The sequence below is a fragment of the Falco punctatus genome (assembly GCF_963210335.1).
Source record: "Falco punctatus genome assembly, chromosome: 15".
NCBI lineage: Eukaryota > Metazoa > Chordata > Aves > Falconiformes > Falconidae > Falco > Falco punctatus.
The window spans coordinates 8,511,203-8,527,026 of record NC_137595.1 but is presented as its reverse complement, the minus strand read 5'-3'; the positions used below and the strand labels follow the sequence as shown (position 1 = coordinate 8,527,026).

Sequence of the window (15,824 nt, the reverse complement as noted above, 5' to 3'; positions counted from 1 at the left end):
TTTTTTCAGCATAAATGAAAAGCACCCTATATGAAGGGCAACCCCGAATTTTTTCTGCTACAGAACCTACTGATGCATGTATACTGACCGAAACAAAAGGCTCACTCTTGACTCTTGGAAGATGTTAGCTATGGCAGACCAGAACTGACTTCCACCTGAGAATCTTTTTATGTCCAAGAGATTTAGTAGTGCTACTTTCAAAGGCACCTCCTGAATGGTAACACAACCCTGTAACACAAACAGTGGGCAACACCACACTCAGAAGCCAAGTTTATCAGTCATGTTTTGTATCCTTTGATTTTCAAATGCATATCCACTGCTGCACTGCCTTCTTCTAGTCACCATAACTGAAAGAAAGGAAATGCAAGTTAGTACCTCTCAGAAACCAAGAGACAAAGTTAAATCATCTTCAAGATTACTGTTTTTATACACACAATGCATACGTTTTTATTATATTCCATTTGTTCCAACAGTACGAAAATACATCAATAGCTAACTGCATGATCAAAATGATTAGATGTTTACTTGTATTATGTACATTTCTGTACAACAGTCTCCACAGCAAGTACTAAGTAAAGCCTCTGTAATTCCTGTGCGTATCCTCCCTCCAAACTCCGCCTACCACAAAATGTCACTAACTCTCGATCATCTCAGCACAATACTCAGGAGTCCTTTAATAAACTGGTATATACACTGGTACTAATCTGTAAACAATTATGTGCTCTAAAGAAATAAAACTTGTGATCAAGAGAAGATGAACAGCTTGCTGAATTAGCAGAACTACATCCTTATGCTTTACAAAGATAGTATTACCTTTCCTGCCATGAGTGAAGTTCAGTTTACTGCTCCTTAAACTAACATTGGCACCATGCCTGTTAAGAATTTGGAAATGTTTATATGCTGCAGAGCAGGCTGAGAAAGTGTGCTTTAAAATCTTTAAATCTTTATTAATTACATGACACACTACCACCAGTAAGTGACAAAACACTCAGTGAATCGAGAAAAAAACACTTAATTTTTCCAAAAGAGCAGCTTTTTCACTTGACAAGAGAGTAATCCTCAGCTTCCCAGCTAATACAGAGAACAGAAGCACACACATTAAGAAGTCCAATGCATCCTAACACAACCTATGTGATGTTTTGGCAAAACCTTTAAGTGTCACCTAGGATACTGCATTGTTAAAGACAGTGTTCCATCTCTTTATTTGGGGATTCATGATCTGGATCAGCCTCTATAAAGTAAAAGATTGACTCCTGCTGATATTTTTTTCAGATTTCTGGGGGAGCAAGAACATACTTTTAAACATTATTTCCCTAACCCTCTTTGGTGTCACACTACTGATCAGCGAGTTATGAATGAAAAAGCTTAGGGTTTTTAATCTTTAAAGAGACACCTGTAATTCACAGTGTCCTTTACAGTAGGATTTGTGATTTAAATATTTCAACAGTCAAGCTTAAGACGAATGCAAAGACAAAGTAATGCTTTTTGTTGGTTGAAAATTTACCAGGTCACAGAAAAAAAAAAAAAAAAACTGTGTCAGGTAGCAGTTTTTATTTTATTTAACTACATGCTTCCTTTGACTCGGAACAGAAAATACTCGTGCTTCTACTGTACTTGATTTGAAATACAACCCAGTATCCCGAAATAAAAGTGCATTTTTTCTTCTTAATCAAGGTAATAGCAATTTATCTGAAGTATTTACAAAACACTACTGGCATATTCTGACAAAGGTGCTGCACAGAGCTATTTAGTTGCTGAGACACAAAGAACCGACTGTAAGCCAACTGAAAAGACAAACATCACACAGTATGCAACAGAACCTAGCCTTCACACAAGATGGAAATTCCCTGAAATCAGTGACCATGTGTCAGATGAACAACACTGTACAAACTACAGCTTTTTTTCTGTCATCATTTCAAAGTCGATTCTCAAAAGCAGTATCTGAAACGAACAGCAGAGCATGTTCTTGCATTTACAAAGTACTTTGGAAACGAATTTAAAAATTACATAAAAACACACAAACCTCTTAAATAACTTCCGTTGGAAAAGGGATTTGTCCTTATCCTTTACACTCTACTAAATTTTCACACATTTTGTACACATTATAAGCCTGGGTTTGTTGTTGGGGTTTTTTTTCGTAACAATTATTTAGTACGAAAGTTTTCCAAAAAGCTGTATTAGCATAACGGCCATTACCACTTTTTCCCTGGCAAATTATCAGAGAAATGGGAGACAACCACTCTTCCAAATAATGTCTGAAGACAGTTGCTCCTACCTCTACTTGAAAAATAATTTTAATAGGGTAGGCTTAAAAGTCACAAAACACAGCTGACCTACAAAGTTTTAAACCACTCTGGAAACACCTGCAGGGGTCTGCAATTTAATCCAATGATCTCTGTAGAGATTAATTCCTAATCGAAGATCATAATCACTATAATCGTTAAAATGCATGTTCCACACACTTAACAAGAGTGATTTAACGTCTGTACTGACTGTGCTGCATTATTCCAATTCAGATTTTTATGGTCTGGTCTTACAAGGTTAAATACTCTCTGCAGTGTGATTTACAAGTCCATTTCTAATCTTATTTTATGTTCAGCCATACCCAAACTGGACCAGTTTCTGCAGATGAGAAGGCTCACCATCATTCCTAACCTGTCAGGCTTAAAAATCCTATTTAAACCTCCTCCTCCAAAATTCAAACACAAGTTGAAAATATTATTTAGCCATGAACGATGCTCATCCAAATATCTGAACACAGAACCTCCAGAAATCTTCCTTTCAGCTATTACACTAGTATATTTACCTTACGTATCGGTAGAGGCACCATCCATCTCTGCGATCAGAACAGATGACACAGCACTATACTTCAGTGGCATCTTCTAGAAGTTATCACCCTGCAATCAAGAGAAGATACAACTAATTGAGAAAAGTACATTTTACAGCATGAGTCAACCTATAGTGCTTCCCCCCCATTTAAAACAAAAAAGTCACAAGCTTGGGTTTGCAGATTATTCTGTTGCAAGTTTTACTACTTCTCTTTTAAAAGTGGTGGAGGATTCACTGCCTTGGAATGGACTGGAATGGCTTAGTGATAGGTTGCATGGCTTATGGATTCTCATTCCTTTTCAATGGTGCACTGCCATGTTAAATCCATAAGTTGAACGACAAAATTTACTGAGGACTAAACAGTAGTGCAAAGCTTTTGGGTTTGTGGTTTGTTTTTAGTTGGAGGTCTTCATGTCTACTATATTCAAGAGCATCTTTTGAACTTCATGGCTTTACCTGAGTCACAACAACTTGCCACAGGTTCTGCCACATGTACTAGGTATCCCCGCAATGCAGTGTCAAACTAAACAGAGTCAGGCATCCAACTAAACGTCAAGTTTGCAATGGCTCGCTTCAAACTCCCCATAGCCGAGCTGACATTTGTCAAATCTAAACCAATTCCTGATTTCACAAGGCTTTAATTTTGTTCAAATATAGCATATGCAGCCTCTTTAAGCATCTTCACTGAAAGATACTGGGCACAAAATACCCCCTCCCAACCCTACTTGGCAATATTCTGTCTACAGTGAGCTGCATTAATGTCTTTAGTTTCAAAATAGGTGCCATAAATGCTTTTATCCAAGAAGAAATGTTGAATTTTGAGAACTTCTAATGTATTGGAGTATTTCTTTTCCTTTTTTTTTTTTTTTTTTTTTAAATCTAGACAGCACTTCCATTGCCATGACGTGCAGCTTGTCTTACTGTACTAGAGGAAGATAACTTGGTTCAATTTTGACTTAGACTGAAAAACTAGTTTGCTTTGCTTACCATCTTTGCTGTTTCACAGGCATTTGATGCTTTAAATCAGCTGTGGAATGCTGAAAGATTCACTTGTTTTTATGAAGCCATAAGCCTTTGAGAAGTTGGAGAGAAAGACTTCTTTGCTTATCTTATTTTCTCCTTTGGAATCAAAGATGTTCCTTTAAAAGTGAAACACTACAGAGTTGCAAAAATTTGAAACAGTATGAGTAAGCATTGTTTTGCAGCTTCTTTGATGGAATTGGTCAAATTCTTTTTTTTTTTTTTTTTTTTTTTATTTTTACAGTATTCTGTAGCTCACTTACATGTACATGATTTATGGAAGGGGAGACCTTTTCAAACTCCCCATGAAACAGTAGAAAGGCAGAAAATAGTATTATCCACTTGCTTTCTCAGGTTAATTGAATGATATCCTCTATTTTTCTTTACACAAGGATCTGAAGGCAATTTGTACTGGGAAAACTGTGACTTCAAATTCTAGGCACAACTGTACTTAGTGTGGAATATCCCCACCACCCTCCAAATCACAAGCAATACTCTGTTAAAGAATGAGATGCTGAACATGTAGAACAATCCATCTCCACGTTAGATGGCTGGATGTTGTGTGGAAGATCTTAAGAACTGCTTGTTCCATTCACGAGGAAAATCAGATGGGAAGTGTGGCATTTCAGGGAAACTTTACTTTGAAAATTACAACACTAGTACACAGCTCAAGTTTTATACATTTAACATCTGCTTTCTGAAAGAAATGTTAACAATTTTGAAATGAAATTAAACATTGGTTTAACTTTTCCTCACAAAAGCATAAAAGTCATGGAGGGGAAAACTTAACAGGCAACAATAAAAAAAGGTAAAAACAACGTTTCCTTTTAGTAGTTCTCTGGTAGTAAAGATAGAACAACTTCCACTTTTCGTTTTTTTGAGAAGTAATCTGTCTTGGTCCAAAAGTTTAAGAGTGTTTTTAGTATCTGCTTCGGCCTCCACCTCTATCGGATCTGCTTCCACCACGGCCACCACCTCTGGGTGCTCCGCGGCTTGAACTACTGTAAGAATCACGAGGAGGTGGATAGCCCCTTTCCATGGATGGGGGAAGACCCCTGTCTTGTCTTCCAACACGATCACGGCCACTTGAGTAGACATCACTTCTGCTGCTTGAGTAACTTTCTCGGCTTCCATATCCATCTCGAGTGCTGCCGTAATCATCATATCGACTGCTTCCACCATAAGATGGCGGGGGCCCTCGTGCAGGTGGAGCACTACGTGAGTTACCTGCAGGGTCAATGGTCAGGTAATATGGCAACACCATAAGTTATATATAACAATTTCAACCTGAATTTACAGAATTGCTGTATTTAAATGTTTACTGCTACTCTTTCGTATGTATTGAGATGTTCTAATATCATCTGCCACATTATGGTATTTAAAGTGAGGACTGCATATCAGGCAGTGAGTGGATTTAAAGACTCTGAAGGAATGAAGACGGTGTTTATTCAGGCAGGCTCTTTACTGGGTATTGCAGAACAGCTTGTTATTTTAGAGAAGAAACTCAGCCATTATTTTCCAGAGATAGTTGCAATTCTGAACTGTAGACTTTGCTTCTTTAGCTTACAGCTTATTTAACAAGATGATCAAATGATAACCAACAACTGCACTTTCACTGTAGGGGAAAAAAAAGTGTGCCACTTCCCCCTAGAACATAAGCAACCTAGTAAAAGTCAGATTTTATGACACCTGTACAGATTACTACATAATCCTCAAAATTGATTCTTACCATAACTCTCATATGAATCTCTGTAGGAGCCTCCACTTGGATGATCCGAGTAGTCTCTGTCACGTCCACCACCATATCCATCACGATCACTATAAGAGGAAAGACTACTAAGACTTAGTACAAATCAGTGAGATCACAGCAAGAATAAATTGACGGGGAGAAAAATCTAATAGTAGGTACCTATATCCCCTAGATGGGTATTCGTCACGTGAACTGGAATGACCATAATCACGATATGCATAGTCTCGTGGAGGTGGCGCGTAGTCCCGTGTATCCCTGGAACTGGGATAATCTCTGCTTGAGTAACTACAAAGAACAAGAATTGGCATGTTAGCCATACGTCACACCTCAAAATATCAGGGATCAACATCCTTTTCTGAACAAAAGGAAGTCAAACTAAATTAGAAAAATAATTTACCCGTCTTTAGTGCTATAGCCATCATCTCTTGGAGACATGTAGACATCTCTTCGTGATGGCATTGGTTCTCTGCGTGGAGGACCACCGTAACTGTCTCTTCCACGAGACACAGGAGCTTAAGAGAAACAGTCCCAAGTTTTTAAAATTAATTACCATTTAGTCACACAGACTCTTCAAGGCAAAGAAGTATTATCAGACTGTTTACAGCTATTTCAAACTATCTCTAGCCTACACCTGTAATACGTTTCTCCTTGTACAGTTTTGAAGCAGCATTAGAAAGAACCCTCACTGAATCACAGAGTTTATATTCACAAATTCCACACAGCTACAAAATTACATTGGTAGGCGTGAAAAGAACTGATAAGATTAAAAAAACCCCATCACGCTACACTACACTACCCCACAGCACATTTAAGTCAGAATCAATGACTTGCAACACTTCCTGAAGAGAGACTGAGGTGCTACAGCTGACCAAGCAACAGAAGTAATTCAGCAAGTCCTTACCTCTTCCTCCCATACTACTGCTACGCACTGGTCCTGAAGGTGCAGATCTTTTAGGTGGAGGGCCTCCACTTCGTGGAGGTGGACCTCTCTTCATAGGAAGTGGCCCTCGAGAAGACCCTAGAAGAGTAAGCCATGAACCAACTTTTTATTTCTATGATACTTACCTGCACACCCCTAAAGCCTGAGCTGCAATAACCTAGGCATTATTTGTTATTGCCACCATGCGATCAACAGGACATCTCTAATATTAAGACCTCAAAGCCTTCTCTTGTGTTTTGGTCACTATTTGATGCTATTGGCAGAATTGAGAGCCCACCAAGTTAACTTTCCACAGCCTAAATTCCTGTCAAGAACTGTCTTTTAGAACTTATCCAAAAGCCACAGCACGTGACACAAGGCAGAAAGACAGCTGACGCATGTAATCAGTCACAGCTTAAATGCTCAACAAGTTACTGTTCTCGGAAGACAAGAGCCACCTGGGAAGATGTACTAGAGAAGATCCTAGAGAGGTAACAGAGGCACTAGAGAGTCTGCAGAACCTACTACACAGACTCTTCAAGACACGAGTTTTCACTATTTCAAGTTTGCAATTCTTTCTGTGCATTACAGCTTTTACTGTTATACCTCAGGTGCTGCTTGCTTTTTCTGTTAAGCAAGAGTTTTGTTTTGATACTGAAAAGTCTCTGAATAAATAGATGTATCTTAAGTTAAAAAATATCCAGTATCAAGTAGTATACTATTCTTCCACTTCAGAAAGCTTCAACTCAACACACTAATATGTTATAACAACAAGGCTTAGCTTCCCTAACTCCCATTATAATCTGGAAGGATCAGTCCTAGAATTTAGGAAGTTTAGACCTCTTGCTAGTAAGAACCAAAGGCAGTTCCCTTTCCCTGGTGGAAAAGAATCACTTTTTCAACTTGAAATACCAGAAAGCTTCCTTCCTCACGTGCAGGGCAGGAGTATTGCTTTTCTTTCATAGCCAAAAGTCAAGTGGAGTGTTAGTTGTAGAAGGGAATCTTCATATTTGGAAGCCTTTTCTTAAGGAGTACTTGCCTAATCAAAAATTTGACTAAACTGCCGAGATCATATTTCATCATTTTAACAAAGAACAAGGAGTGCACTATTCAGCTGTTTGGCTTTTTTTTTTTTTCCAGTAGGATTACTGTGATCTTCCAATGGGATTCTCTTGTATGTTGTCCAAGTATATAATGAGAGAGGTAAATACATACCCAAGTGACTCCCTCTTGAAGGTGGTCCTCTCGCGCCACTTCCGCCTCTTCCACCTCTAAGGCCCCTGGGAGGACCTCTGCTTCGTGGAGGGGGTGGCGGCCCACGCCTACCACCACTTTCAAAGGATGGCTTGGTTGCTTGTTCCACTTTAATTGCTTTCCCATCTAATGACTAAAGAAGAAGCTGCTTTACTTACTGCTCAGTCATGTTTGTATTTAAATTAAGCCCCTCTTGCTTCACTATTACAGGGCTTCCATTTTATAAAGTTAGAGCAATTCTAGAACTGATTTCAGTCTTCAGTATTAGTCCCCATGTACTCAGCGGCACGTTGGACCTAATTTCTACAGTACTTCATTCTTGTGGTATTGACGAAAAAAAAAAATACAGAGCAGCATCAGAAAGGACTTTCACTGAAAACACAAGCGTCCAATGATTACGGCAGCCCCATGTCATTTATTCTGTAAATGAAACACGATTTATGATCTCCAATTTACTTTTCAATTGCCACGGACTTTTGTACCAAACTAGGACTGCACCAGTAGTTACAGGATTAAGCTGAAGATATCTTAGCTTCAGTTGGGATTTCTGGCAATGGGGAGGCCGTTTAGTACATTCTCTTGATGTCCTCATAAAACGGTGATCACTGAAGTATTTAGAATTTCAGCATCTATAAAGGAGACTGAGTATGGTAATTCACCCCTCCTTTCTACTGTTTCAAGCTGGGTTTTCAAAAAATGTGACTGTCACGATTTACTCTATTACTTGCTTTTCCACAGTGGAGGCGCTTTGTGGTTTAAGGGTTGGGGGTCTTTTTGTTTGGGGGTTTTGGTGGTGGGTTTTTTTTGGTGGAAAAAAAGTAGAATCTTTTTCTGGAATATGGACCTGCAGTAACAGGAACTCTGCAGCCAACAATTATACCTCAAACATGCACAGCTGGTTAAGACACCCTGAGTAACTCAACCTAATTAATCAAATTTCTGTATAAACTTTCAGATACCACACATTTGGTAACTGTAGCAAAGCCAAGATCACAAGCTCTGCTCAAGTTAAGTTACTGCACATCTATCCAGGCACAGTTTACTTGCCATTTTGAGCAGTTAAATATTTAACTCTGCTGTAACAACTGATGAATTACACAGGCAAAAAGTGTTGTTTATTGCACTATTTTGCTGCAATGAGCAAACAGAAATTTAACTGCTAGTAATGCCTTCCTCTGAACTGCCGACAGTATTTTACCGAGGTACTGAGTCTTTCTTGCTCTTCACTGAAACTAGGCCTTTGTGAAATCATCCACTTCAGCAGCTTATGTATTCTGCCACCATATGTAGTTATAGCTACTGTCTGAAAAAACTATGTGTATACCCACAGGTCCAACTCGATCCATTGTGAGGAAAAAAAAATACTAGCAAAATCTTATTAGTCTTGTTGGCTTTGACTTAATAAAAATGTATTTACATATGGAAGGTTCCTCAAAAAGCCTTTTGGCATGACAATCTGAAACATTCCTGGAGCGAGCATCAGTATCTCTAATCACTGGAACTTCTCAGTTTGTATCATATTCATCATCATTCATCTGCCTCAGTCATCCTTCTCGAAACAGGAATAATTAGTGGGCCTGAAGCCCTAAGGTTCACCATCATGACCACTGCTATCCTCAATTGCATGGCATATTCTTGACAGCTTGTTTGAAGTTTGGACACCAAACACCATCCCCTTCTGCTAGGCTTGGGTTTTGAAAACCTGGATGCTAGGTCCAAGTTCTTTCCTTTTTTTATGTAGGAGGTAGTGTTTTCCTTATTATTTCTCCTCCTATTTCCTTCTGCCTTGCACTTGCGTTATCTTACCCAGGCAAAAGATGGTTTTCTTTTGAAACTGCTTTATACAAGCAGTCTTAAAAAGCTATGCCCAAGGTCCAAAAAGACCTTTCATTAGGTCCAAGATGAGTATTTACCTTTGTAAATCAGAAAATACTTGTCTGTCCTATTTTAAAGCAGAGGGGGAAAATTCATGTTACAGGTTTTTAGCTCAAAGAAGAAAATTCTCATCTCACCAAACAGATAAACTTACACAAGCCATCTCAGAATAAGGAATTTTTTTTCAGAGCCCAAAACACCAGCTGTCAACACAAACATTCATTCATTGGTGTTTAGAACCTTGATTCAGAGCGTTACAGTAGCATTTTTAGTATGATATGGCCACCATGAAGTGGGAATCACCTTGGTGCTACAAAGCAGGAAATAATTTGAAGTCAAGTCATTTAAGGATAATAGATTGGCAATCATAAAGACTCCTGTATGTGGAATGAACAATCTATACAGCTTTTTAGTGTGAACCAGGGAACCTTAACCAAACAGAATCAGAGAACTGTCCTGCAAACTATTCCACATTCCAACAAAATTGATGAATGAAATTTTGAAAGTTTTCGGAGTAGGGCAGAAATAAAGTACTTTGAAGAAACTGTTACAGAAACTTGCATGGATCTGCAACCTAACACCACATAGGGCTTTCCTCTCCAATGGATCTTTTACTGTTGATGCTGCAGTGACTCCAATTCTGCACGTTCCTTGACCAACGCATCAAATGGGCTTCCTTTCACCAAATATATTCAAGAACTGATGATCACTTCTTACCAAGGCTGAGCTTCTACATATTGCATCTCTTCTTCACCAAAAGAACTGGGAACACATTCTGTTGATTAGAGGACAACAACCTTCTGCAGCGCTGAGTACAGATCAGACTGTTGACTGGACTGTATTATTTGCTGCCAACCTTTTAACAGAGTCCAGCTGGCTTGGCAGGTCTACACTGGAATTAAATCTTTGGCTTGTCCTGGATGTTTCCTCTAAGGTCATATCCTCTCTTTCATTAGCCATTTTGTCCTCAGGACTTAAAAAAAAAAAATCAAAATATCTTGAGAACAGCCTACTGCACAGAATGGCCATTATAGACTTGGGAGTATTAACACTTGTGTCCAGGTAAGCACGTGCACTCCATGACATCAGGATGTGGACTTGATGACTGCCATGAATTAAGGTTCTTAAAGGCTAGTAATTTGCTATGATAAAGTACTTAAACATTTCTTCTGTGCTGCTCAGACATACTAACATTGATCCAGTTCTGCAGAGAAAGTAATTTAAGTGAAAAATCTCCACCCCCGCTCCAAAAATCATTATCTTCTGACCTCTTTCTGTAGGACTGAAATGGATCTTCAACAAGCAAGCTTAGAGTAGTCCATGCTTGTCCCATTTTAGAATGGAATATAATTAACCTTCTTCCTTCACCCCACCCAGAAAGAGCAAAATATTTGATATACTTTTTCATGCACACTTACAAAGCAAAAAATCCAATGCAAATTCACTTTTGCAGAATCTAAGTCAGCCTCTTCTACTGGCTGCGACTTTGAATTCTTTTGGAATGACAGAACGAGCAATGCACTGGCAACGCAGAACTCTTTCCACCGGCTAGACAGGTCAACTAACTTCTTTGCAGACTGCTTGAACTATTGTCTGCACCGTACTTCTGCTGCTGCTGCTTTTTAAGTGCCTGAAATTCACATGAGTGCTCCAATGCATTATTTCCAACTGGACAGAAACTCCGAAGTGCAGATTTATTATAATGATCTCTTCCCACAGCATGCCTCAAACGTCACTCCTCCTCAGATCTAGAACACAGAGTCTTTCTGAGGTACAAGCAGTACTTGTCCAGAAGGCTTTCTGAAGACGAGGACAAGAGACTGCCCCATGAACATCTTCCACATCTTTCATATCCATGGTCAAACCAAGCTAGACCAGTATAGAACTGGAGCTATACATAGCGTTCTTTTCATACACTATTTGCTGTTCAAATTTCAAAGCAGATGAAGGAACTTTGAGATTTGTAGTGTTGAAAACAGAAACCACGAGCATGATGATCCACAGGGCAGTACTTTCTAGCATTTCTTGCCAGTGCTGCAGACTGTGCATTCCAGAACGCAGACATTACCTCAGTCTCGTTGAGCTACTTTACCAGGCATTACCCTCCTGAACGTTTCCGATATGATCAAATACATGCCACAACATTCAAGATTTAGAACAGCTGGCAATTATTTTCAGAGGTATTTTCATTTGAAAGCTGCACTCCACAAACACTTAGGATTAGTGACTGAACTCCTTTCAGTCTGCCAATTAGTTGTTGGTGCCTGAAGTTACCTTATGTGAGGGTTCAGTGTAATGCCTACTTCAGAGGAAATCAGTGTTTAAGAACTACAGTAAGTCAGTCTTCAGAACTGTAGCAAACCACACAATGGAGAAATTCAACAGAAAGAGTACCTTTAAAGATGTTTAGGTTGGTACAGAAAGGACATTATCCAACTTGTCACTCTACCTTTACAAGAACTACAAACTTGTTTAAAAAGGAAGCAAGTCTCCAAAGAAAGTAATACTAATTGTCATGAGGTTGTCCTGATGCACCCAGAAACTAAGTACACACAGCTGAAAGCCTGCTATAATACAAGATTTACTAATTGTGTTCACTCAGAACACTACTGCAAGCTCATTTTATGTGCAAGTATTCGTTATGCTTTACTTACTGACTGCAACAAACGACATTTTTCTTCCATTTCCATGTCTTATACTAAGATGACAGCTATCAAAATCCCAAGTGCTAATTAACCAGAAACAGTAAAGGCTTCTTCACCTTACATGAATGGCATCTCAGAAACACTATTTAGAAATAGGCCACTGTAGCATGACCTTAACTTGACTGCTCAGATTATGCATTAAAAGACCAGAAGAGACAGCTTTCACTGCCTGAAGAGACAGCACTTCTATGAAGATATGCAGCTGTTGATGATTAAATTGCAAAAAACTTACACCTAGCTTTTCAAACACATGCCAGAACACAGATCTCAATAGCCTACAATCCTTTTGACAAACTCCTGGTATTATTTCAGAACTTTTGCTCCAACTTCCTAGTTTTCCTTTCCGAAAACATTACATATGAATTCCATTTTTATTCCCTCATAAAGTCATATCCTTGCATTGCAGAACATAAGCAAGAAGTTTACTAACTGCGAAGCTGTTTCACATGAACTGGCAAGACGCTCCTCATACATGCCAAGTGGATTGACAATGCCACTCACAAACGTAGGAGGTTATCTACAGATTACCAGATAGCACATCAATGCTCCAGTACAGTAGGGAAGTCACATTAAACCCATGTTAAGGGAACCATTAGTTTTCAGACAAGTCTCTTCCCTGAAGTGTAATTTACACAGTACTGCATTAAAATATGATAAAACAGAAACATTGTATGAGACATCCAACAATGAAGAGCTGACTACTAAAAAGCCCTCCATAACCAATTTAAAAAAAACAAGTGTGACTGACAACCAGACTTCACTTTCTACTGTCAAATCCATAATCAGGAGAAAGTGATTCCAGCTTTGTGGAGACAAGACACATTTTGCCAAATCTGAAGTTACAACTTGTCTCAAGGACCTTCTAACCCACTGTCTTCCAAACTTTTATTACTAGTTAATTCACCCCAAAGATCAATTCTGCTGGTCAGTAGCAACAGCAACATGTAACTGGTCACAATTCCTACCTTTCCATTCATATCTCTGGCAGCATCCTTTGCATCTGCTGGACTCTCAAATGTGACAAACGCAAATCCTCTGGACTTGTTGGTTTCCCGGTCTTTCATCAGAAGGACTGCAGAAATAAAGCCACATTACCCTTTCCTGCAATTAGGCAGCCAACACCTAACTTTTATGTAACCTTTTAAGCTCAGAACTTCTTAGAGGACATGAAAGCACCATCATTTCACACGATCAATGCCAAAAAAAGTCATCACTGCCATGCTGCTGCTGTTTATTTTTTATTATCTTGAAATAAAGTTTTCTTTTTACCTTCCACAATGCGTCCATATTTGCCAAATACAGCCTCAAGGGCTTTTTCATTAGTCTCTGTGTTCAGGCCCCCAATGAACAGCTTCCCAGGACGATCCGCTTCTACCATTTTGATTCTGCAAATAACCTATTAGAAGCATAAGGTTATTATTAACAAAACATCAGACTGCAAGAGACTTCTATACCACCACATGGAGTATAAATTACTTTTCTTAAACTTGCAAGCAATTTTTTTTTTAGAAATATGTTAATTAAGAGGTATTAAGTACCAAGAACATTAAGAACTTCACATTTTTATACTGAAGCAACTAAAAGTACTACTACCTTCAGTTACTTCTTCACATTACACAGCCTACTGAAAATAGATTAAGCAGCGGAACAAAGCACCCATAAGAATTCTTGTTAAAATCAAGCAGTATTGGTGAATGTCTTTCAGGGTTACCATCTTTTTGCCCTTGATAGCAATCCTAGCACTTGCTCCCTCTAAACACTGTCATGTTTCAAGAAATGTGTACTTAATGTGTCAAGGTAAACCCAAAATATCAACTTTAATGCTATCCTGACCCAACATTCCAAATCAAGGTCATTCTTTAAATTATTTACAGTACATCGAGACTACAAGGAAGGGCTTGCCTACACAACACGTCAGCCCGAACGGACACAAGACCATCGCTGCAGTTCTACAAAGCAAGGCCACGGTTAAGACAAGGCGGGAGGGCCGAGAAAAAAAAATAAATAAAAAAGCAGCCGAAGACAAAGCAAAACCTCAAAGTGCCTGGCAAACCGCCTAGCGCCTGTGGACAGACGTTACCCGCCGGCTCCCAGCCCCATGGCGGGAAGCCCGCAGCGCCGCGCAAGGGGGGCCGGCGCCCTCCCCCCCCCGCACACGAGGGGCGAGGGGACAAAGCGCCCCCCCCCGGGGCGCAGGAGGCGGCGGGGGCCGGCCCGACCGGGAGCCTGCGGCGCGCGCGCGGCAGCCCCCGCTCTACCCGCGACGGCGCGCAGCGGGCCGGGGGGAGCGGGGGGGCGTCAGACCCTCCGCGATCTCCAGACACCTCCACAAAATGGCAGCCACCTTTGGCAGGGCCTCCTCTCCCTCCCGGCGCCGACAGACCGCCTCGGCGCCAAGCCGGCCGCACACCTCAGCCCCGCTTTGCACATCCGCCCGGCCCTCCCGGCGCGGCGGCCGTCCTCCTCAGGGATGCGGGGGCCCACGCGGCGGGACCTCGCGCAGAAACCTCCGCACCTAAAATGGCGGCCACCGCGCCTCACGCGGCTGGGACCCCCCGCTCGCCCCGCCGCAGCCGCACCGCTCCCTCCACCCCACGCAGGGACAGGCAGACAGGGAGGCCGGCCCGGCTCCGCCGCGCCTCACTTGGGGCCCGCAGCAGCGGGCGCCCGGAACGCAGCTCCCCCGCCCAGCGCCCGGGCCCTCCGCCGCGCCGCCACGTTCCGCTGCCCACTCCCGCCGCGCAGGGCGCCGCTTCCCGCTCCCCAGAGCCCCCGGGCCCGGCCCAGCTCGCCCGGCAGCACTCACCTCCGCTCACACCGAACTGCAACTGCGCAATGAGAGCGAACAAAGGCGCTGCAGGCCTTTATAGCGCTGACGTCACCTGCCGGCTGGAGCCCCGGATGCACGCGGCGGCGGGCCCGGCAGGGGGAGGCCGGGGTCCCCCGGGGCCGGTTCGGCCCGCCCGCGGCTGCGGCAGCGGCCCCTCGGGGGTCTGCGTGGGGCCGAGCCGGGGTGTGCGGCGCCCGGGAGCGGGAGCCGCCATAGGCGGAGCACGGGTTGACCCTCCCGGCTAGGAAAGGCGGGCAGCGCGGCCCTTTGTCTGCCGGCTCCTCGGGGGCGGGCGCGCCGCGCTGCTGAGCGGGGTGCCCGGGGGGTAGCTGCATCACGGCTCTGCGAGCAGAATCGCTCGCCGTAGCGTCACTTTAACGTTGGGGACGTGCCTGTGTTAAAACAATCTTAAAAGTGTTTTTCGTTAGTTGAATTAATAGCTGTGCATGTCAATACCCCTTCCTTGGAGACTTACAGTAAACTACAGTAAGTGCGGTTTAAAATGAAATATGTTGTCCATAGCGCCAAGTTTTGCACTGGTGCAACTAACTCCATTTCTTAATTATACCTGAAGTTCGTGGCCATTTTCTTTTGCTGGCTAAACCTGATAGCTGGAAAGTTAGGAGGAAATCTGTACATACA

At 41.7% G+C, this 15,824-nt stretch overlaps 1 protein-coding gene across 2 annotated transcripts; it reads right to left on the bottom strand.

Annotated features, from left to right (window-relative positions):
* Positions 1-4,628: 4,628 nt before the first annotated feature.
* RBMX (RNA binding motif protein X-linked) lies at positions 4,629-15,307 on the bottom strand. Of its 2 annotated transcripts, none has more exons than XM_080366107.1 (9): positions 15,159-15,307; positions 13,622-13,748; positions 13,318-13,424; positions 7,734-7,905; positions 6,501-6,617; positions 5,997-6,111; positions 5,759-5,884; positions 5,579-5,667; positions 4,629-5,076 (listed from the first exon to the last, which is right to left on the bottom strand). In XM_080366107.1, exons 2-9 carry the CDS (start codon positions 13,728-13,730, stop codon positions 4,769-4,771), a joined length of 1,143 nt encoding a protein of 380 aa, XP_080222233.1. In that variant the 5' UTR covers positions 13,731-13,748; positions 15,159-15,307; the 3' UTR covers positions 4,629-4,768. The 2 variants fall into 2 exon arrangements, with proteins under 2 accessions (XP_080222233.1, XP_080222232.1); XM_080366106.1 differs by having other exon boundaries at positions 5,579-5,682; positions 15,159-15,305.
* Between the last annotated feature and the right edge of the window lie 517 nt (positions 15,308-15,824).